Source organism: Triturus cristatus, chromosome 3_2 (assembly GCF_964204655.1).
Source record: "Triturus cristatus chromosome 3_2, aTriCri1.1, whole genome shotgun sequence".
Taxonomy (NCBI): domain Eukaryota; kingdom Metazoa; phylum Chordata; class Amphibia; order Caudata; family Salamandridae; genus Triturus; species Triturus cristatus.
In genome coordinates, this window is record NC_140584.1 from 1,209,989,893 (window position 1) to 1,210,014,318 (window position 24,426).

General features: G+C 53.1%; 1 protein-coding gene across 3 annotated transcripts in view; it reads left to right on the forward strand.

The window, feature by feature from the left end:
- Positions 1-24,426, forward strand: part of SLC4A3 (solute carrier family 4 member 3) — a 696,397-nt gene that overhangs the window by 270,386 nt on the left and 401,585 nt on the right. For 2 of the 3 annotated variants that reach the window (XM_085650187.1, XM_085650189.1), the window contains one exon: positions 22,063-22,214. In XM_085650187.1, coding sequence (XP_085506313.1) covers positions 22,063-22,214 — 152 coding nt within the window. Of the gene's footprint in view, positions 1-342; positions 667-22,062; positions 22,215-24,426 lie in introns of those variants that run through there. The other variant, XM_085650188.1, reaches the window with a different exon arrangement.

Below are 24,426 nucleotides of genomic sequence, written 5' to 3' on the forward strand. Positions count from 1 at the left end.
GTCTGCCCTGATCCATCCCCTGGGTGTGTGTCTCTACACGACCCCTGGTCAGCCGCTGCCTGCTCCTGGTCACACTGCACCACTGAGGGTCTGCCCTGATCCATCCCCTGGGTGTGTGTCTCTACGCGACTCCTGGTCAGCCGCCGCCTGCTCCAGGTCACTCTTAACCACTGAGGGTCTGCCCTGATCCAGCCCCTGGGTGTGTGTCTCTACGCAACTCCTGGTCAGCCTTCACCATCGCCTGGTCAGTCTGCCCCCCCAGGTGCCTGCCCTGAACCATCCCCGGGGCGTGTGTGTCTACACGACTCCTGGACAGCCTCCACCGTCTCCTGGTCACGCAGCGTCATCTGGTGCCTGCCCCGAGGTGGGTCTCTTTACGCTATACCAGCGCTCCCTTCACCTACCTGTGACACGTGCTCTCACAAAGTGCCATGAAGACTATTCAGGAAGGTGACGAGAGTGCCGAAAGAGGAAACTGTCCTGAGAGTGCCAATGGATGGGATAGTGCAGAGAATGCCAGAACAGAACTTCAGAACTCCCACATGCGCGATATCCGGGACTCTTTGGGCCATGAAGACTTTGAGGAGTTCGTGCTTGACTTCGAAGACTACGACCTTTGGGAGACCATCGAGAGCCACCTGCAGTGCCAGAGCGACGACCCCTCTCGTGAGTACCAGAAGTCTTCCTCACAAGTATTTATTCATATATTTTACTTTATTAGTATGGTACTGGGACATCCTTACCTTCAGAGTGTGTCCAGGGGTTCAGTTCTGTAGGATGCTGCAAGGAAATCAGTTACCACTGGTCAGAGACAGATGTTGGCTCCAAAGCTGGAGTATCACTAGTGGCGCCACTGAGGTGTCTCGTTGGATGGGATGGTAGCAGCATCTGACCGTAGGCATGTAATTGTTGGTATGGTAGCACCAACTGACTTTATGAGTTCTCATTAGTGGGTGTGGTAGGCTCAGTTGACCATAGGTTTATGGTCGGTCGGTACGGTAGCAAAATCTGACCTTGTGCGTCTTCTTTGTTGGTGTGGTAGCCCCAGCTCACCTTAGATTGTCTTGTTGGATAGCATGGTAGCAGCATCTGACCTTAGGAATGCCCTTGTTGGTATGGTAACACCATCTGGCTTTAGGAGTTCTCATTGGCTGGTATGGTAGCACAAACTGGCTTTAGGGTTCTCATTGACTGGTATGGTAACACCAACTGGCTTTAGGGGTTCTCGTTGGCTGGTATGGTAACACCAACTGGTTTTAGGGCTTCTCGTTGCCTGGTATGGCAACCCCAGCTGACCCTAGGCCTCCGGTCAGTCAGTACAGTAACAGGAGCTGACCATAAGCACCACGTTGGTCCGTATGGTAGCCACAAAAGATCAAAGGCCAATGGTCGATCCCTTTGGAGGTAGCAGATTGGTGAGGTGGATGGAAGCTTGGCCAAGATGGCCTGGAGCTCAAGGCTTCGGCTCTTGAGATCAGTTGGAGAAGCCTCATGAAAGTGGACGTGACGTGGTCAATGAGCATCAGACTGCGGATGCGAGCAGCATTGTTCCAGACTCCGTGGTGTGACCAAGGCTTCATAAGTCCATCGATACTATGACCTATCTCTAGATGGTCACTGCAGCTACTGGACGGTGCCTGTGAGGTCGAAGCAGTTTGGGTAGGATGGGTTGAAGTACTCAAAGGCGGTGGAAAGGGTTTGTAGAGACATTCGCTCCAGAGGTCAGTGGCTTCCTAGCATCAAGGACAGCACGGAGGTTCGTGGGGGACTCAAGGGTGGAGTCTTGTGAAGGAGGATGGAGCGCTGATCACCTGCCCAAGAAGCAGAATCTCAGTCATAGAAGGGCGAAGACAGGGCCAGGTCTGGTGCCCCCAGGTGGGCACTCTCACAAGAGCTTTAGGCAAATACCTGGATCATTGGAGACTTCTGGGCGCTGTCTTGGTCCAGGGATGCAGGTGGTCCCTTCCACTGTGCATGATGGAGGAGAAGTGACCTTACTGGACTAGGATGCAAGGTACCCCACAACCCATAGACAGTAAGGCTGCGCGCTAGTGTGCACGGACTAGATAGGCCACCAAGGTGAGAGAAGCCAGAGGAAGAGACAGGCTAAGAGCAAAGACTTCTGGGCGCTCTCTTGGTCCGGGGATACAAGGGATCCCCTGTACTTGTATGATGGGGAGAAGTAGTCAGGGTGCCCTGGGAAGCATGGCTCTGCGTTACCTGTGAACAGCATTGCTGCACGCTAGTGTGCACGGATGGGATATGCCCACCATGGTGAGGGAAGCCAAAGGAAGAGACAAGTTAAGAGCAAAGACAAGTGAGTGTCTCAAAGTAAGTGGTAGGAAGTGTTATTGATAGACACATTGGTGTGACCCGCTCGAGGGTCCTGAACATGGTGTGTGCGGTGCTCAGCTGAGTCCAGAGGAACAGAGCTTCAGCCTGAATCTAGAGTCACTCTACACCTGGGCGGTGCAGCTGGGGTCTGGTGAATACCTACACGATCCTACAACCTTCTGCTCTTGGGGTGTGTACTGTGAACTAGCACTGGGGTGTGTCATACTACCCAGGGACTGTATGCGCTCGCCTAGTACTGGGGAGCGCAAAGAGGCAGTGGCGGCTGGTGACCTTTGAAAGTGGGATGAGGGCATAAAAGTGGGGTATGACTTTTATGTAGCGACAAATGAGGGCTCCAGGGTGGGTCCTTCTCCTGAGAAAAAAATGAAGAAAGTTTGTCAAATGGTGTATTTGAAAGCAGATGAATTTAGTGAGAAAGAAAGGTTTATAAAGCAGTGGGAATGTATAGTCTTGAAATATTAAACACGTTAAAACTGCCCCATATCTCACTGCATGTTCAACAGTTACTTTAATGTGCAAATTATACAGCTTGGCAACTCCAAGCCCTTTAAAAAGTGGGCATACCCAGTATGTGCCCAGCTAATGTGCCATCAACTTTGGAAGAAAATGCTCTAACCAGGCTCCGGGACGCACCCACAGCTGCTGGCTGCAACCAGTCATAAAGGAATAGGTGCAGACGGGTCTGTAAAGCGGGGGCTCTATAAAAGGGAATATGTCGAAATACATTCCTTTGATTCCCATAGCGTGCCACCGACTGGTGTTTTGGTTCCTTTCTGGGATGTAATTGCATCTAGATATATAATTCAACAGCTGACATACACCTAAAACCTGCCAGTACGATTGGCTTTATCAATGGATCTTAGCTGTTTATTATAAATGAGTAACAAGGATTTGTTATAAATAATTAACATTGAGAATGTTTCAATTCTGAGTGTGAACGACATATTATTGAGGCCAGCGGAAGGAGTATCGGCCTTCAGGTCTGTGCGCCATATGTTAGATATCTCTGTTATGTATCTCGGCATATTTCAACGTCTGTACATCTTGAACCCCCTCTGTTTCTGCTTCAGCGCCCTCTTTCACTCTCCACTAGAATACACTTTCTCTCATCTCCTTCATTTCACCCCCCCAAGCATACACTGCACTCAGCCAGGGCCTGGGGGGTCACCATGGGAGGAGGGGTCTCCGCACAATATACATAAGACACGATTAGCCTTATAACACTAAGCATCCATTACCAAGGACAAGGCACCAAATCACACGTGCTTTCACCCACTCCTATGAGTGACGGATCGGTAGGGGCGGGATCTCTGCCTGTGAATGACAGACGTCTGGCATCACGCAGGGATGAAGACTCCGGTGGCGGTGACAGCCTCACTGGACTACAGTGGCTACCACCATAGGCCACATTGGCAACGAAAGGCGGTAGAAAGGAAAGCCCTGCGGCGTGCGTCACAGTTCAGAAAGTTGATTTACTGCCAGGCTCCCATCTCATGCGTCAGAGTTCGGTGGGGAAGGCAGCCAGGGACAGACAGCCTAGACTAAAATACATTGATGAGTTTAGAGGTGTGATCGATCAAATCACTAAATAAATCAATCTATTTCATATTTTTTATGTAATCGTGTAGGAATTTCAGAGGGGCCCAACCCCAGAGCCCTGATGGAGAACCCACCCCTGACTGGCATTTAAGTGCCAAGCAACCCCAAGGTAACTGGTTCCCTATAGCTAATGCCCGTCGCAAATGAAATACATTGAGTAAAACAATGCAAGCAGCTTGTACCAGGAGTGTTTCCAGGTACATGAACCATGGTGCCCGGCTGCCGCCTTCCGGTAATGTGTGACCCTGCGAACAGAGCCAGCTGCACAGAGCGTGGCATCAGGCTCTGGATTACAGAAAGTGCCCGGGGGTGCAACGGGTTTTGGACCTCTTTATTACACCCCAGACGCCCCTTTATATAATATTACATGTTAGTGTGACAGAAGGGGCCGCCGGCACTTGTGTGTCCGTTCTATGTATGCGTCGGAATGCGATCGCCCCTGCACCCCTCCACCCCTGCACCCCTGCACCCCTGCCATATTACAGCTGTGAACCGATTGCAACAAAAGAGAAGGGGGGTGGGACATGGGGTTCCCAGGCATCCCCCTGTAGGCCGGTGCTGTATTCTCCTGTGGGGGTGGGTGGAATGCCTGTTCATTTTATTTAATGAGGCCGAGTCCGCAAGAAGTAAACATGGAACCCCGACTTCATACCACGGCTCTGTTCCTCTCTAATGCGCTGTCCCCTGTGCAGGTGTGAGCTGTCAGAGTTAGCGCCTGCGATGGGAAGTGTGTGTTTTATCCCATAATAATGTGTACCGTTCGTATAGCGCCAGGCTTCACGACGGATAGCGCCAGGCACGGAGACGGACAGTGCCAGGCACAAAGTCGGATAGCGCCAGGCACCGCAATGGATAGCGCCAGGTACTGCGACAGACAGCGCAAGCCATGTAGATGGATAGTGTCAGGCACCGAGACAGATAGATAGCGCCAGGCATGAAGACAGATAGTGCCAGGCACTGAGACGGATATCGCCAGGCACCGCTACTGATAGCACCAGGCACCGTGTCGGATAGCGCCACGCATCGCTACTGATAGCGCTAGGCACCATGTCGGATAGCGCCAGGCACCGCAACGGATAGCGCCAGGCACCGCTACTGATAGCGCCAGGCACCGCGTCGGATAGCGCCCGGCACTGCAACGGATGGCGCCAGGCACCGCTACTGTTTGCGCCAGGCACCGCGTCGGATAGCGCCCGGCACTGCAACGGATGGCGCCAGGCACCGCTACTGATAGCGCCAGGCACCGCGTCGGATAGCGCCAGGCACTGCAACGGATGGCGCTAGCCACCACGATGGATAGAACTAGGATCAGAGATCTTACCTATCCTACGCCAGCTGTGTGGACAGTCTCTCAGTAGCGGAGTGGTGCCACCCGGCTGGAAGCAGGCAATTATAACACCGCTCTTGGAAAAACCCACACTGGACCCAGGTTGCCATAAGAACTATAGGCCAGTCTCCCTCTTACCATACCAAAAATTGTGGAATGTTTGGTAAGCAGGTCATTGTCCCTTTTTTGGAGACAGAAATTGGAAGATGAGCAATTCGGGCTTAGGCCTGGCCACGGAACAAAGACAGCCTTGGGGACCGTCCTGGATAATCTTCGAATGCATTCGATACGGTCAATCGTACCACTCTTCTTACCAGGCGGAAAGCTCTGGGGGTGGCAGGTGTGGCGCCGAGCCGGATGCGCTCCTATCTATCTGAGAGATGGCAGGCAATAGCGCTCCCAGCTCATGGTGTCTCTGGACGGCGACCACGCGGACTCACAGGAAAGTTTTCATGCGTGCATGCAAGAAATGGTGAATGGCTGAGGGACAACTCGCTTCAATTTAACAGCGAGAAAACAGAGATTCTGCACTGTAAGGTGGGTGGCGTCCCATCAGTACTACCAGCTGACTTCTGGCCCATACCTACAGACGTCCCTCTGGTACCAGTGAGCACAGTACGCAATCCGGGGGTCAGTTTCAATGAGAAGCTGAATTTGGAATCCCATGTCAACAAACTGGTGGGAGGCGGACCCGGAAAGTGCTACCATTACTGCCAACCCAGGCAAGAATGACGGTAGTTCGGAGCATTATTCTGGGTCGCCTGGATTACTGCAGCGCCCGGCTCTTGGAGTCTCCGGGATATCTGATTGCCCGACTCCAGAGTATCCAGGCGGCAGCAGCAAAGCTCGCTCTGACTCGGGCACGCCGCACCTCGACGACCCAAGCGCTGGCAGAGCTGCACTGGCTCCCGGTGACTCAAAGGACTCTGTTCAAATCCTTATGTATAGTGTCTACGGCACTTCATGGTCAGGGACCCAAACTGCTTCAAGGCAGATTCAAATGGCATGAGCCTGCACGCAGTCTGCGTTCGTCAACTGCTAATCTCGCTCGGATTCCCAGGATAAAGAAAGTAACTCTGGGGGAAGACATTCGCCGTGGCAGCGGCTCGCCTTTGGAACCGTCTTCCTCTGGAAATTAGGAGAATACAGGATCTAATGACGTTCCGCAAGAAAGTCAAGACGTGGCTCTTCCCCAACGCACGATCCTCTGCTCTAGCTCTGTAACTTCTCATATTAGTCTCCTTTCCCAATGTCGCAGCGCCAGGGTGCCCGTAGGGTTACAGTGCGCTCTATAAATGTAAAAAATAAATAAATAAATTGAACCAGGCACTGCGACGGATAGCGCCAGGCACTGTGACGGATAGCGCCAGGCACCTCGATGGATAGCACCAGGCGCTGCGATGGATAGCACCAGGCGCTGCGATGGATAGCACCAGGCGCTGCGATGGATAGCGCCAGGTACCGCGATGGATAGCACCAGGCGCTGCGATGGATAGCGTTAGGCACTGCGACGGATAGCGCCAGGCACCGCGATGGATAGCGCCAGGCACCGCGATGGATAGCACCAGGCGCTGCGATGGATAGCGTCAGGCACTGCGACGGATAGCGCCAGGCACCGCAATGGATAGCACCAGGCGCTGCGATGGATAGCGTCAGGCACTGCGACGGATAGCGCCAGGCACCGCGATGGATAGCACCAGGCGCTGCGATGGATAGCGTCAGGCACTGCGACGGATAGCGCCAGGCACCGCGATAGATAGCACCAGGCGCTGCGACGGATAGCGCCAGGCACCGCGATGGATAGCACCGGGCACCGCGACACGACAGATCGTGCCAGGGACCGCAACGGATATCGCTAGGCACAGAGTTGGATAGTGCCAGGAACCGAGACAGATAGGGCGCCATGGTGGGGGCAAGGACAGTGTGCCCAGGGACTGATGCCATGTTCAAAACCAAAAGTTCCTGAAAATAATAGATAGAGTGCTCCTATGAGTATGTGCAGGGCAAGTAAAGAAACGGAGAGTAATGGATACCCAGACAGTGCATGGTGATGTCAGAGGGTAAGTAAACAGACATGTTGATGTCAGAGGTATAAGTGAACACAGTACGGTGACCTCAGAGGTTTAGTAAATGGAGCACGGGGATGTCGGAGGGTTAAGTGAACACAGCACGGTGATGTCAGAGGATTAGTAAACAAAGAACAGGTATGTCAGAAGGTTAAGTACACAGAGCACGGTGGTCACTGTTAGAATGGGGAACCTCTGGTTGGCACAGGTAGGTACTTGTGACAAGCAGCGGTCCCTTCTTCTATTCAGGGCGAGGGAATTACCCCTTCAGAACAACCCCTGCTCACCCTATAGGTAGTGTGGCGCGAGCAGTCAGGGCTAAACTTCAGGGCGCTAGTCAGTTAAGCATTTATGATCACACACAGTAAACCACAATGATCCCCCACAAACGGACACCAGGCGTAAGTTGTATCAAAAATACGGATGCTTTATATAAAAGATTCTTTGTTACGCAGGCATGTACAAGACCATCAATAACGGTTACGAAATGGAAGCCACAAGATGATAATTAGGCACTGTTCTGGTCTTTGGTAACTTATTCGATCACGAGCGCTTCACAGGGCTCGGTTGAGTCGGTCCAGTCACGATGATGCGCAGGGCACCCAGGGTACAGTGATACGGGGAAATCAGAACGTTGCGGACCCCGAGTCCGATAGAGAGTTCACTGTACCTGGGAACGTGCGATGTGCTTGGACGAGTCTTCAGGAGAGATGCAGGTTCTGCACCTCGTGGGTCTTCCGGATCAAGAATTCAGCGGGCGGCTTTCGGTAGACAGGTGCGGCCCAGGGCCTCCGACACGGACTGTGCGGGAGGTCACTGCGGAGGGCGGCACGGTCAGACTCAGGCTGGGAGGTGAAGCGGGGCGGCCGGATACGTTACGACGTACGGGCGGCCGTCCGAGGCTGGATTTCACTTCCCCACTAGAAATCCGGCGGGAGGGCGAAAGGGCACCAAGCGCGCTCCAGTAGCAGGCAGGTGACAGGGAAGCGGGACGGCCAGACTCGTGGGTCCAGAGCGACTCAGGTAGAGCGGGGCTCTCGGCGAGTGGAGGCGGCCAGGCTTCTGGGTGTCACGGCCCTAGGAGGGATGCGAAGGTGCGCCGGGCACTCCGGCGGGAGAAAGCACACGGCTCGAATTCTCAGACGAGCGGAGACACGGTGAACCCACTGGTCCTGGGGTTCAGTTCAGGGGGCAAGCTCTTCTTCCAAGCCCTTGGAGATAGTTGAAGAACAAAGTGCAAAAGTCTCTTTCAGTCTTTTTCCTCTCCTTCCTTAGCAAGGCACCTACTGCAGGCCAGTCCCTCAGGTCAGGGAAAGTTACTCCTCCTTCAGCTTCTTCCAGGTCCTTCTAGTCGGGCAGAGTTCCTTCGTGGTTCAATCTGGATCTGATTTCTTAGGAGCCAGGCTCCTACTTTTATACAGGGATTCTTTTGTTCTTTAGCGCCAGGGGGCCTGGGCCTGGCTCAGTCCAGTTTTGGAGCACTCTGTGGTGGTGACTCGGCTTGTTCCTTTCAGCAGCAGGGCAGAGACATCAGCCGCTCCACAGGGGGCGGCGCCGGCTTTGTGGTGGCAGAGCACAGGTCTATTCAAGAGTCAGGGTGCACTCCTCCCACCCATCCTGGTGTAATCTCTCTACCCACCACCTGGCAGCCAACCTGTCTCCTGGAATCCCCCAGCCCTGCTCCTGTACTGTTGCTAGGCAGAACACACACACACAGCAGAGGCGGACTGAGATGGTTAGGCACGCAAAGGCTAACTTTCTAAAAGTAGCATTTGCAAACCCAGGATATTAAAATAACCTTTACTGAAAGATGTACTTTATTATCCCGAGTTCAGGCATACTAAACATGACCTTCTACCATGCTCTCTGAGTCCACTGGGGTCACAGCGTGTAGCGATCCCAGCAGCCCATTCTGGCCTTTGGAGAGCAGGTAGCCTTCAATAGTGAAAAACGAAAATGGCTGTAATTCACTATTAAGACATGCCACACACATCAGGGCATGTCCTACCTTATACCTACAATGCACCCTGCGCTCAGGCCTACCAGAGGGGTGACTAACATGTAGTTAAGGGAAGGTTTAGGGACTGGTAAGTGGGGACACTTGCTCAGTCAGCGCGACGGTACCAGACCGCGCGCAGGTTCTGCAGTGGCAGACCCTAGACACATTTTACCCCGCTGCTTCGGTGGGTGGCACAACCCGTGCTGCAAGCCCACTCGCAGCATTTGGATATACAAGCCCTTGGCACCCCTGGTGCACTCTACTAGGGGCTGATAGTAAACCAAATAAACCAAACGTGGAAGTCAATTCACATAATACATTTTACCATAGGGAGCACTTGCACTGTGGCACTGGATGGCAGTGGCACAGTGCCCTGAGCAGCTAACACCAACACAAAAACACATTGAGGCACAGACAAAAATGGAAGGGTGACCCACGCCAATGGTGCCAGGTCTAACACGTGTCCCCTCCAGCTGAAAAGTGGGGAGAACTACCCTACCCCAGGGAGTTCTGCATCACTAAGGCGGAAAAACCTGGACAGACCGTCAGCATTGGCGTGATCTGTGCCAGGGCGATGCTCCACCGTAAAGTCCATACCCTGTAGGGAGATGGACCACCTCAACAGTTTTGGGTTCTCACCCCTCATTTGCATCAACCATCTGAGGGGCCTGTGGTCGGTCTGAACCCGGAAGTGAGACCCAAACAAGTAGGGTCTTAGCTTCTTCAGCGCCCAGACCACAGCAAATGCTTCTCGTTCTATCGCACTCCACCTTTGTTCCCGGGGAAGTAGCCTCCTGCTAATAAAGGCTACGGGTTGGTCAAAGCCCTCCTCAGTGATCTGTGAGAGAACAGCCCCTACACCATGCTCTGATGCATCCGTCTGCACCAGGAACTCTTTGGAGAAGTCAGGAGCCAAGAGCACGGGCGCCGTGCACATGGCAGTTTTCAGGGTGTCGAAGGCTTTCTGACAGGTGTCAGTCCATATCACTTTTCTGGGCTGCTTCTTCGAAGTCAGCTCTGTCAAGGGGGCAACGATGCTGCCATACCCCTTGACAAACCTCCTGTAGTACCCGGTGAGTCCTAAGAAGGCCCTCACCTCCGTCTGGGTCTTTGGGGGCTCCCAAGCCAGGATGGTTTCAACTTTGGGTTGGAGGGGCGCCACCTGGCCGCTCCCCACTTGGTGTCCCAAGTACACCACTGAACCCTGCCCGATCTGACACTTGCTTGCCTTGATCGTGAGGCCTGCCTTGCGCAGCGCCATCAACACTTCCCAGAGATGTTGCAGGTGTCCTTCCCATGTGCCGCTGAACACTGCGATGTCATCCAGGTAGGCGGCGCTGAACTCGGCCAGCCCAGCCAACACCTGGTTGACCAACCTCTGGAAGGTGGCAGGGGCATTCTTCATCCCAAAGGGCATCACCCGGAACTGGTAATGCCCATCTGGCGTAGAGAATGCGGACCTCTCTTTGGCCCCATCAGTCAAGGCGATCTGCCAGTACCCAGACGTTAAGTCAAACGTGCTGAGGTACCGTGCAGCCCCTAACCGATCGATGAGCTCATCAGCTCTGGGGATGGGGTGCGCGTCAGTCTTCGTGACTGAGTTGAGTCCTCGGTAGTCCACACAGAACCGGGGTTCGGGCGTGGCACCCGGCGCTGCAGCCTTTGGGACCAAGACCACTGGGCTGGCCCAAGGACTGCTGGAGGACTCAACCACCCCTAGAGCAAGCATCTTCGAGACCTCCTCTTTGATGCAGGCCCTGACCCTGTCAGTTACCCGGTAGGCCTTGTGCTTCACAGGTAAGCTGTCTCCCGTATCCACATCATGGACGCACCAATTTGTGATACCGGGAACCAGGGAGAACAGGTCGGGAAACTGCCCCAGCAGCTGGCGGCAGTCCCCCTGTTGCTCAGGGGTCAGGGTGGGTGAGAGGTTAACTCCATCCACTGACCCGTCTCGCTCCGAGGCTACCAAGAGGTCAGGAAGAGGCTCGGACTCCTCTTCCATCCCATCATCGGTGGCCAAGAGCATGCCCACTTCGGACCTCTCCAAGTGGGGCTTCAGTCGATTGACATGTAGGACCCTTAAGGGGTTCCTAGGAGACCGCAAGTCCACCAAGTAGGTGACAGAACTCTTGCGCTCCACAATCTCAAAGGGTCCTGTCCACTTGTCCTGGAGTGCACAAGGCTCCACAGGGGCCAGGACCCACACTTTTTGGCCAGGTTGAAGCTCAACCAGAGTGGCATTCTGGTCGTACCACCGCTTCATTTCCTCCTGGCTGGCTTCCAGGTTTGCCTCAGCAAGTTGCCTGAAACGCCTAGTCTGGTTCCGGAAAGCCAGCATGTAACTGTATACATTCTGGGGAGGTTTCCTGGGAGATTGCTCCCAGCCTTCCTTGACCAGACTAAGAGGTCCTCGTACTGGGTGGCCATACAAAAGCTCAAAGGGACTGAACCCTAGAGACTTTTGTGGCACCTCGCGGTACGCAAAGAGAAGGCATGGTAAGAGGACGTCCCACTTACGCCTCATGGGTTCCTCGAGACCCATAATCATGCCCTTCAGGGTTCGGTTGAAGCGCTCAACCAACCCGTTTCCTTGGGGATGGTAAGGTGTGGTGAACTTGTAGGTTACACCACACTCTTGCCAAAGGGACTTCATATATTTCGATGTGAAGTTGGTCCCCCTGTCAGACACCACCTCTAGAGGGAATCCTACTCGTGAGAAAATTCCCATCAGTGCCCGTCCCACCACGGGGGCCGTCACTGTCCTCAGAGGGATGGCTTCAGGGTACCGGGTGGCATGGTCCACCAAGACCAGGATAAACCTGTTGCCCATGGCTGTCTTGGGGTCCAGTGGCCCCACAATGTCAATCCCCACTCGCTGGAATGGGGTACTGACCACAGGGAAAGGTTGGAGTGGAGCTCTCAGCTTCCTTCCACTCTTGCCACTGGCCTGGCAAGTCTGGCATGTCCTGCAGTGAGTGTCAGAACTCCTGCGCATTTGGGGCCAATAAAAGTGGGTGACAAGCCTTTCAAAGGTCTTGTCCTGCCCCAAATGTCCGGCTAACGGTACGTCGTGAGCCAGCCCCAGTAGGAAGGCTCTGAACTTCTGGGGTACCACCAGCGCACGGGCTGACCCAGGTTCAGCAACCTTAGGCTCGGAGTATAGGAGGTCGTTCTCCCAGTAGATCAAGTGAGTTCCGGACTGATCACCATTGGCCTGGGCTGCAGCCTGCTGCCGCATACCCTCTAGAGAGGGGCACTCTTTCTGCTCCCTGCAGAATTCCTCCCTGGTGGGGCCTCCTTCTTGCTGCCAATGGGTCAGCTCAGGCAGGTCCCCCAGTTCGGCTATCTGTTCCCCGGTAGGCTCCAGGGCATCCCCCTCAAGGTCTGCTTCCTCCTGGGCCGTGGGAACGTCAGGAGCCGGATTCCCGTGCCTCCCTTGCCCTCTCTCTAAGGCCGGTTCCTGGGCCTCTCCCTCAGGCTCCAGGGTTCCTTCAACACCCCTACCGGCTGCCATCGACCGGGTGGTCACACACGCCCAATCAGGCAAGCCCACCATCCGCAGGTGAGTCGTCTTCTCCACCTTTTCCCAAGGGGAGCTCTCCAAATCGTTACCTAGGAGACAATCAACAGGCATGGCCTCTCTCACAGCCACTTGCAGAGTACCAGAGACCCCCCCCCACTCAAAGGGAACCTGAGCCATTGGACACTGACTCTCTGTGTTGTCAGCGTTGACAACACGGCAGAATGCGTGCGGGACAACCTGCTCTTGAGACACCAGGTGTTGCTTGACAGCAGTCACACTGGCTCCAGTATCTCTAAGAGCCCCCACCCTCTTGCCATTTATGGTCACCCACTGCCCATACTTTTGAGTATTGGGGGGCAGCTGGGCCTCAGCGACCATCTCACGGTCTCCTAATGAGACTAGGGTCATCTGTACGGGATCCCCCGCCCCTTGGACGTCTATCTCCCTCCCCAAGGCTACACTATTCACCTGCTTGGGGGGTGGAGCACCAGAGGGTGCTGGTTTACCATACAGGGGGCACTTGGGATCCACGGAAATGTGCCCCAGGTTGTTACACTTGTAACATCTGAGGGGCCCTCTTTGAACAGGGTTACCTGTCGGGGCCCCGGTCTGCTTCGGGGGTGGGGGTGGCTGAGAACCTTTCCCTTGGTTCCCTTGGGAATTACGTTGGGGCCCTTGGTAGAACTCCCTCTGTTTACCCTTGTCCCCCCCACTCTTCTGCTGGGGACCCTGAACACCCTTGGCGGGGCCTCCCACGGGACCCTTGTGGACCCTGGTGCTGATCCAGCGGTCCGCCTCCTCAGCAAGCTTCCTCGGGTTGGACAGCTTGCTATCGATCAGGTGTTGGCGTAGCTCAGGAAAACAATTATCCGACAAGTGCTCCCATGCGATTAAATCAAACAGCCCTTGGTAATCATCCACCTTGCTACCCTTCACCCAACCATCCAGCGCTCTGCAAAAAAAGGTCACATATTCTACATAAGTGGTACCAGGTTTCTTGGTGCAATCCCTAAATCTCTGTCTGTACAATTCAGGAGTCAACCCATACCTTGTCATAAGAGCCTCCTTCATGTGTGGATAGGATGTGTGGACATCAGAGGGGAGGTCTAGCAGTGTGTCCCGCCCCTCACTCAGGAACCTTCCCCACAACCCCGCTCCCCAATCCTTCTCAGGGACCCGGTGGGAGGACATGGCTACTTCATAGGCCCTAAACCACTGCCCAATATCATCCTGCTTATAATATTCTTTGACTACATCTTTAGGAATGTGCACCCTTGACTCGGTTGAATTGCTGCCACCAGAGGGTGAGTTGTCTAAACTCCTGGCCTTGAGATCCAACTCCCTCATTTTTACCTCATGCTCCATGGCCAGTTTCTGCCTTTCTCTCTCCATTTGCAGTTTTGCCATCTCCACCTCGTGTGCTCGGGCGGCACTCCTGTCGGCCAACTCCTCTGGCGACAGGCCTCTGCTAGGCTCAAACACACCTTCGGGGGGTATCACCTCCCGGGCATTCTCTGGGAACTTTGATTCGTGCCAGGCTCTCAGTGCTGTCACGTACTGATCCTTGTTGCTTAGTCCACTTTGCTTGATTCTGTACTTGGAGAGATATCCCTTCAGGACATCATTTGTGCACTTCCTCAGTGCCTCGGGCTCCCAATCGATGTCATCTACTCCAGAGAATACAGAGGGCGCTCCGCCTCCGTTGACTGAGCTAGGCATGGTTTCTTAAGGTGGAGATTTTTCTTTAGCAACAACTGTCACTCAATCTGTGGCTGCGTTATAGGTCTGCTCTACGTGGTGATCAATAATTCACTGTATGTAAATCATAAATGCAAATTCGAAATCCCACCGCTGCCACCAATGTTAGAATGGGGAACCTCTGGTTGGCACAGGTAGGTACTTGTGACAAGCAGCGGTCCCTTCTTCTATTCAGGGCGAGGGAATTACCCCTTCAGAACAACCCCTGCTCACCCTATAGGTAGTGTGGCGCGAGCAGTCAGGGCTAAACTTCAGGGCGCTAGTCAGTTAAGCATTTATGATCACACACAGTAAACCACAATGATCCCCCACAAACGGACACCAGGCGTAAGTTGTATCAAAAATACGGATGCTTTATATAAAAGATTCTTTGTTACGCAGGCATGTACAAGACCATCAATAACGGTTACGAAATGGAAGCCACAAGATGATAATTAGGCACTGTTCTTGTCTTTGGTAACTTATTCGATCACGAGCGCTTCACAGGGCTCGGTTGAGTCGGTCCAGTCACGATGATGCGCAGGGCACCCAGGGTACAGTGATACGGGGAAATCAGAACGTTGCGGACCCCGAGTCCGATAGAGAGTTCACTGTACCTGGGAACGTGCGATGTGCTTGGACGAGTCTTCAGGAGAGATGCAGGTTCTGCACCTCGTGGGTCTTCCGGATCAAGAATTCAGCGGGCGGCTTTCGGTAGACAGGTGCGGCCCAGGGCCTCCGACACGGACTGTGCGGGAGGTCACTGCGGAGGGCGGCACGGTCAGACTCAGGCTGGGAGGTGAAGCGGGGCGGCCGGATACGTTACGACGTACGGGCGGCCGTCCGAGGCTGGATTTCACTTCCCCACTAGAAATCCGGCGGGAGGGCGAAAGGGCACCAAGCGCGCTCCAGTAGCAGGCAGGTGACAGGGAAGCGGGACGGCCAGACTCGTGGGTCCAGAGCGACTCAGGTAGAGCGGGGCTCTCGGCGAGTGGAGGCGGCCAGGCTTCTGGGTGTCACGGCCCTAGGAGGGATGCGAAGGTGCGCCGGGCACTCCGGCGGGAGAAAGCACACGGCTCGAATTCTCAGACGAGCGGAGACACGGTGAACCCACTGGTCCTGGGGTTCAGTTCAGGGGGCAAGCTCTTCTTCCAAGCCCTTGGAGATAGTTGAAGAACAAAGTGCAAAAGTCTCTTTCAGTCTTTTTCCTCTCCTTCCTTAGCAAGGCACCTACTGCAGGCCAGTCCCTCAGGTCAGGGAAAGTTACTCCTCCTTCAGCTTCTTCCAGGTCCTTCTAGTCGGGCAGAGTTCCTTCGTGGTTCAATCTGGATCTGATTTCTTAGGAGCCAGGCTCCTACTTTTATACAGGGATTCTTTTGTTCTTTAGCGCCAGGGGGCCTGGGCCTGGCTCAGTCCAGTTTTGGAGCACTCTGTGGTGGTGACTCGGCTTGTTCCTTTCAGCAGCAGGGCAGAGACATCAGCCGCTCCACAGGGGGCGGCGCCGGCTTTGTGGTGGCAGAGCACAGGTCTATTCAAGAGTCAGGGTGCACTCCTCCCACCCATCCTGGTGTAATCTCTCTACCCACCACCTGGCAGCCAACCTGTCTCCTGGAATCCCCCAGCCCTGCTCCTGTACTGTTGCTAGGCAGAACACACACACACAGCAGAGGCGGACTGAGATGGTTAGGCACGCAAAGGCTAACTTTCTAAAAGTAGCATTTGCAAACCCAGGATATTAAAATAACCTTTACTGAAAGATGTACTTTATTATCCCGAGTTCAGGCATACTAAACATGACCTTCTACCATGCTCTCTGAGTCCACTGGGGTCACAGCGTGTAGCGATCCCAGCAGCCCATTCTGGCCTTTGGAGAGCAGGTAGCCTTCAATAGTGAAAAACGAAAATGGCTGTAATTCACTATTAAGACATGCCACACACATCAGGGCATGTCCTACCTTATACCTACAATGCACCCTGCGCTCAGGCCTACCAGAGGGGTGACTAACATGTAGTTAAGGGAAGGTTTAGGGACTGGTAAGTGGGGACACTTGCTCAGTCAGCGCGACGGTACCAGACCGCGCGCAGGTTCTGCAGTGGCAGACCCTAGACACATTTTACCCCGCTGCTTCGGTGGGTGGCACAACCCGTGCTGCAAGCCCACTCGCAGCATTTGGATATACAAGCCCTTGGCACCCCTGGTGCACTCTACTAGGGGCTGATAGTAAACCAAATAAACCAAACGTGGAAGTCAATTCACATAATACATTTTACCATAGGGAGCACTTGCACTGTGGCACTGGATGGCAGTGGCACAGTGCCCTGAGCAGCTAACACCAACACAAAAACACATTGAGGCACAGACAAAAATGGAAGGGTGACCCACGCCAATGGTGCCAGGTCTAACAGTCACGTTAGAGGATGAGTAAATAGAGCACGGTGATGTCAGAGGGTTAAGTAAACACAGCATGGTGATGTCAGAGGGATAAGTAAACACAGCACGGTGATGTCAGAGGGTTAAGTTAACACAGCACATTAATGTCAAAGGGTTAGTAAACGGAGCACGGTGATGTCAGAGGGTTAAGCAAACACAGCACAGTGATGTCAGAGGGTTAGTAAACGGAGCACGGTGATGTCAGAGGTTTAAGTAAACACAGCGCGGTTATATCAGAGGATTAGTAAACGGAGCACGGTGATGTCAGAGGTTTAAGTAAACACAGCGCGGTTATATCAGAGGATTAGTAAACGGAGCACGGTGATGTCACAGGTTTAAGTAAACCCAGCACGGTGATGTCGGAGGGTTAAGCAAACACAGCATGGTGATGTCAGAGGGTTAAGTAAACCCAGACCGTGATGTCAGAGGGTTAGTAAACGGAGCACAGTGATGTCAGAGGGTTAAGTAAACAGAGCACGGCTGAGGCAGAGGCGTAGTAAACGGAGCACGGTGATGTCAGAGGGTTAAGTAAACAGAGCACGTTGTGGCAGAGGGTTAGTACACACAGTACGGTGATATGAAAAGGTTAAGTAAACAGAGCACGTTGTGGCAGAGAGTGAGCACGGGACCCACGTCTGGGCATACCCTTCCCACATAGGGAGGACAGCAAAACACACAAGATGATGGACGGAATGTTGCACATTGGCAAAACATTCACCCCCAGTCACAGATCTGGGTTTAATCCATCGTTATTTTGCTCACCACGCCACCCCAGTTCAGACATGGCCATATGCAAATCAGTCTTGACCCTGTGCCTCATGGGAACAGTCCAGCCCGAACTTCCAAGCTATGTCTTTCCTGGACCGGAATCAAGCATCCTAGGACCGGTTTCGATGTTTCACCCTTCTTCAGCCAGATTGATTAAACCCAGAAACCGGTCCTAGGAAGCTTGTTTCTGGTCCAGGGAAGACATGGTTTGGCAGTTCGGGCTGCACTGTTCCCATGAACCACAGGGTCAGACTAATTTGCATATGGCTATGTCTGAAGTGGGGTGGCGTAGTGAGCTAAAGAATGATGATGGATTAAACCCAGATCAGTTGACTGGGGGTGTTTGCAATGTGTAACACCCCGCCCATCATCCCCTTTGGTTTTGCTCTGGTCGACCAGGGCCCCCAGTGCCAAGGGTGACCAGGGTGTGGTTGATAATGACCAGAGCCCCCAGTGCCAAGGGCGACCAGCATGTGGTCGATAATGACCAGGACCCACAGTGCCAAGGGTGACCCGTGTTTGATCTCTGATGACTTGGGCCCCCAGTGCCAAGGGTGAGCAGTGTGAGATCTCTAATGACCAGGGCCCCCAGTGCCAAGGGTGACCAGTGTGGGGTCGATAATGACCAGGTCCCCCAGTGCCAAGGGTGACCAGTGTGTGGTCGATAATAACCAGGGCACCCAGTGCCAAGGGTGACCAGTGTATGGTCGATAATGACCAGGGCCCCCAGTGCCAAGGGTGACCAGTGTGTGGTCGATAATGACCAGGGCGTCCCATTGCCAAGGGCAACCAGCATGTGATCGATAATGACCAGAGGCCCCAGTGCCAGGGGTCACCAGGGTGTGATCTCTGATGACCAGGGCCTCTAGTGCCAAGGGCGACCAACATGTGATCTCTGATGATTGGTGCCCTCAGTGCCAAGGGTGACCAGCGTTTGATCAATGATGACCAGGGCCGCGGTGCCAGGGACGACCAGTGTGTGATCTCTGATGACCAGGGTCCCGGTCCCAAGGGTGACAGGCGTGTGATCGATAATGACCAGGGCTCCCAGTGCCAGGGGTGACCAGCTTGTGATCTTCGATGACTGGGTCCTTGATGCCAAGGGCGACCAGCTTGTGCTCTCTGATGACCAGGGCTCCGGGCCAGGGGCGACCAGCATGTGATCTCTGATGACTGGGGCCCCCAGTGCGTCTGATATCTGATGACCAGGACCCCACTGCCAGGGGCGACCAGCATGTGGTCTCTGATGACTGGGGCCCTGATGCCTCAGCGTGCGCTGCCTGCTGGCCAGGACTCTTGGCACGGAGTCTGAGAGGTGCAGAGGTGACCTCGGTGGGTAGTCAAGGCCCAGGCGCATTTCTGGGGGCTGACTCAACAGATTACCACACAAAGTGCAGACTGCCCCCACTCAGAAGTATTACTTAAAGACATAGGACAGCCTTTCGGGGTATCCACAGAAGGTGAATTTGCATGCATCGAATGTGAATATTTACAGTCAGAGGTTATCCTAGAAGCTGCCTCCAGTAACATTCAAGTGAATCCCTTTATGATCAGGGCTGTAGGTTCGAGGACGCTCTTTGATTGAAAACTCTCATGGATAGGATCAGTCCTGGGCGGAATTTCATTTATGCCGGAGGAATCAAACACATTTCAGTAATTCTGCATTACCCTTTGACGTGGAATTACCGATAATTAAGTGACTCTTTCAGCTCGCCTAATTTGGGCGGAGAATCCTACAGCAGAAGCACAAGTAGTGAGTACGGGCGGCCGCTCGCGATCCGAGTTCTGCTGCAAATAGAGCTATTCTTAGGGAAATAATGCGTCCATCTTGGATGAGAAGGTGCATTTTGTGCTAAGAAAATAGCGCTAAATGCTGGGAGTAAATTGGAGGGAAATCCTACCACAAGAGCACATTTAGCGAGTGTGAGCACCTGCTCGCTACTCATGTTCTGTTATTTGCCCTACGACGTTGTCAGCCACTCACTTCAGATCTGTCGTGAACGCTTGTGATTAAAATATATTGTATGAATTCCGATGATTATTATATAATCCTTCAGAGATGTCGGTGAGATACTTATTACAGCGGGATGGGGTTTATCGGCTAAGACTTGTTCCAATCACATCAACATTGATTTTTGGAGATTTTCCTCATTGTTTAAGAGTACGCTATTGAACAGGTAGGAACTCATGGGAGGTCATCTGGGGATAGGACCCCATATTCAGGACAGAGGCAGCGAGGAGGGTCATGGGAGGTCACCTGGTGATAATACACCCTTCCCTAGGACAGAGGCAGTGGGGAGGGTCATGGGAGGTCACCTGGTGATAATACACCCTTCCCTAGGACAGAGGCAGTGGGGAGGGTCATGGGAGGTCACCTGGTGATAATACACCCTTCCCTAGGACAGAGGCAGCGGGGAGGGTCATGGGAGGTCATCTGGTGATAGTACACCCTTCCCTAGGACAGAGGCAGCGGGGAGGGTCATGGGAGGTCACCTGGTGATAATACACCCTTCCCTAGGACAGAGGCAGTGGGGAGGGTCATGGGAGGTCATCTGGTGATAGTACCCCATACTCAGGACAGAGACAGCGAGGAGGATCATGGGAGGTCATCTGGTGATAGTACATCCTTCCTTGGACAGAGGCAGCGGGGAGGGTCATGGGAGGTCATCTGGTGATAGTACACCCTTCCCTAGGACAGAGGCAGCGGGGAGGGTCATGGGAGGTCACCTGGTGATAATACACCCTTCCCTAGGACAGAGGCAGTGGGGAGGGTCATGGGAGGTCATCTGGTGATAGTACCCCATACTCAGGACAGAGACAGCGAGGAGGATCATGGGAGGTCATCTGGTGATAGTACATCCTTCCTTGGACAGAGGCAGCGGGGAGGGTCATGGGAGGTCATCTGGTGATAGTACATCCTTCCTTGGACAGAGGCAGCGGGGAGGGTCATGGGAGGTCATCTGGTGATAGTTTTTTTAAAATGGCAGGCGATAGAAGTGGTAACAGATGTGATGTGATGTGGTGATGATATAAGACGCATGTCCTGTACGTTAGATGATACAGCGATGGTAAATGATTGTAGTTGAGACAGTAGATGATGGTAGAGTATGGCAGGAGTTGAAGGCAGTTAATATGATGAGGATGATGATGATAGGTGAATGTCCTATACATTAGATGATACAGTGATGGTAAATGGTGATGGTGGTAGATGGTACGTGATATGGTCAATGATGAGAGTGGTAGACGGTATGTGATATAGTAAATGACAAGAGTAGTAGATGGTACATGATATGGTAAATGACGAGAGTGGTAGATGGTACGTGATATGGTAAATAACAAGAGTGGTAGAAGGTACGTGATATGGTAAATAACAAGAGTGGTAGAAGGTGCGTGATATGGTAAATGACGAGAGTGGTAGACGGCACGTGATATAGTAAATGATGAGAGGTGTAGACAGAACGTGATATGGTAAATGACGAGAGTGGTAGATGGTACGTGATATGGTAAATAACAAGAGTGGTAGAAGGTACGTGATATGGTAAATAACAAGAGTGGTAGAAGGTGCGTGATATGGTAAATGACGAGAGTGGTAGACGGCACGTGATATAGTAAATGATGAGAGGTGTAGACAGAACGTGATATGGTAAATGACGAGAGTGGTAGACGGCACGTGATATAGTAAATGATGAGAGGTGTAGACAGAACGTGATATGGTAAATGACAGGAGTGGTAGACGGTAGGTGATATGGTAAATGGCGAGAGTGTTAGACGGTAGATGATATGGTAAATGACAAGAAAAGTAAAAGGTACCCTATATAGTGATGGAGAGTGAGATAGGAGAGGTTGTTGAAGGTAGTTGATAAGATAACGGTGATGATAGGTGATGAGTGTCATGGACAGTAGCTGATACAGTGATGGTAAAGGATGGTAGTTGAGATAGGATGTGATGGTAGAGTATGGTAGGAGAGGTCGTTGAAGGCAGTTGATGAGACAGAAGATGATATAGTGAGAGTAGGCGATGTCAGTGATAGTTATTATAGGAAGTGAAGGTGGTTAGATGACGTGGAATGTCATACTCTCCGTGACTGATAGACGCTGATTCTGTGATTGGTGGTTAATGGTATGGGCTGGTGCGCAAAATTGGTGATAAATGATGAAGGTGGTAATCAACAGGGGTGGTATTTAGACAGACACCCCTTCCTCTTTGTGTCTAAGTGCTGGAGTAGGGTCTGACTCTCTTGGTTCCTGTTCCAGGTCACCGCTTTGAAGACAACCCTGGAATGAGGAGACACTTGGTGAAGAAGCCGTCCAGGAATCAGATCCTCACCGCCAGCAAGAAAATGTTAGTGACGACTTCGCTGAAGAAGAAAAAGAAGAAACAGAAGCTGGATAGAAGACCTCATGAGGTACACTATATCTGACTCCTCACCCATGGTTGTAGGTAATTGCAGCCTTTCTCCTGGGACCCTCACCCTGATAGGTACTGGATCACACAGAAGAACCGCTCCAGCGTTCCTTCAAAAACAGGAGCGTGTAAGGTCACTAATCACCCCATCTCTGCAGAAAGAGGAGAAAGGTTAATATGGGGGTATTTCTGAATAAAATGCATGAGCTCTGCGCATGTGTGGGTCTATGTACATGATACTTAAAAAGGCTCCTAGAATCAAGCACGGGGCAAAGGCTGATCCTGGACACAATCTAGCAGATGGTGTAAGGTTAGAGGCGCAGAGTTTGACTCCACGGCGGAGCTTGTTATGAGCAGGTGAACAAACAGAAGATTGAGTAATGTCTGGGAATGGGCAGGCGAGTCAGGTGCTGGGGGGATGGTAAGCAGCTCCATTCAGTCGAAGAGCAAGGTCTTGAGCGTCTTCCCGAAGATGTTCAGGGAAGGGGTGTGTCTGATGTTGAGCGGGAGCTCGTTCCAGGTCTTGGCTGGAATATGGGAGAAGGTTCTTCCACCTGTTCTGGCTCTGCGAATGCGCACGATTTCGGCGAGGGCGAGGTCGGCGGATCGGAGGTTTCTCTTGGGTATGTGGAGGGAGATTCTCTTGTTGAGGTATTGGGGTCCGGTGTTGTGGATGCATTTGTAGGCATGGTGGAGTATCTTGAAAGTGACTCTCTTCTCTATGGGGAGCCAGTGGGGGTCCCGAAGCTGTTGGGTGGTGTGCTTGTGTCGAGGAATGTCGAGGATGAGTCTGGCTGCAGTGTTCTGTATGGTCTGGAGCTTGCGGATCAGAGACTTGTTGATCCCGGCGTAGAGGGCGTTTCCGGTATCCAGTCTGCTGGTGAAGAGTGTGTGTGTGACGGCCTTCCTTGATTTGTGGGGATCCACTTGAAGGTCTTTTGGAGGATTCGGAGGGTGTTGAAGGAGCTGCAGGCGACGGCGTTGACCTGTCGGGTCATGGAGAGGGAGGAGTCAATTATGATGCCAAGGGTGCGGGCCTGGCTTGTGGGTGTGGGGGGGCTGCCAAGGGCGGTAGGCCACCAAGTGTTGTTCCATGCCAAGGGGAAGGGTCCGAGGACGAGGACTTCTGTCTTCTCCAAGTTGAGCTTCAGGCAGTATCTGCTCATCCATGATGCGACGTCCTTCATTCCTTCCTGGAAGTTGAATCTGGTGGTGATTGGGTCCTTGGTGAGGGAGAGGATGAGCTGGGTGTCATCGGCATAGAATACTATGCTGAGTCTGTGCTCTCTGACGATGGCGGCGAGGAGGGCCACGTAGATGTTGAAGAGCATGGGGCTGACCGATGATCCTTGGGGCACTCTGCCATTGATTTTCGTGGGTTCAGAGAGGAAGGGTGGTATTCTTTGGGTTCTCCCGGTGAGGAACAAGCGGATCCAGGCGAGGGTGATTCCTTGTATGCCGGCGTCGTGGAGTCTGGCGGTGAGTGTGCGATGGGAGACAGTGTTGAACGCTGCAGAGGGGTGGAGTAGGATCAGGGCCGTGGTGTGTCCTTGGTTGCAGAGGGTGCGGATGTCGTCTGTGGCGGCGAGTAGTGCTGTTATGGTGCTGTGGTTGCTGTGGAATCCGGATTGAGAGATGTCGAGGATGTCGTTTTCTTCGATGAATTTGGTTAGTTGTGCATTGACTGTCTTCTCTGTGACTTTGAACATGAAGGGGAGGAGGGAGATGGGTCGGTAGTTCTTGAGGTCGTGTGGTCTGCTGAGGGATTCTTGAGCAGGGGTCTAACTTGTGCACGTTTGCAATCATCGGGAAAGGTGCCGATCTTGAAGGTGGTGTTGATGGTGTGTCGTAGTTCGGCCAGCCATGGTGGTGGTGGCTCTGTGGAAGATGTGTAGGGGCAGGGGTCCATGGGAACTCCTGAATGGATGCCTTTCATGGTCGAAGTGGTGTCTTCGGTGGTGACTGGGGTCCAGGCAGATATGGTGGGCTGGATGGCGTTGCTGGAGCAGGAAGTGGATTCAGAGTTGGGTGTCTGGTCGTTGAAGTTGTCGTATAGTGCCTTGATTTTCCGATGGAAGTAGGATCCGAGCTTGTTGCAGAGGTCCTGGGAAGGGGTGATGTCTGTGGTTTCACTGGGGGGCTTGGTGAAATCCTGGATGACTCTGAAGAGTTGCTTGGAGTTGCCGGCATTGGTGACGATCTTGTTTTGAATG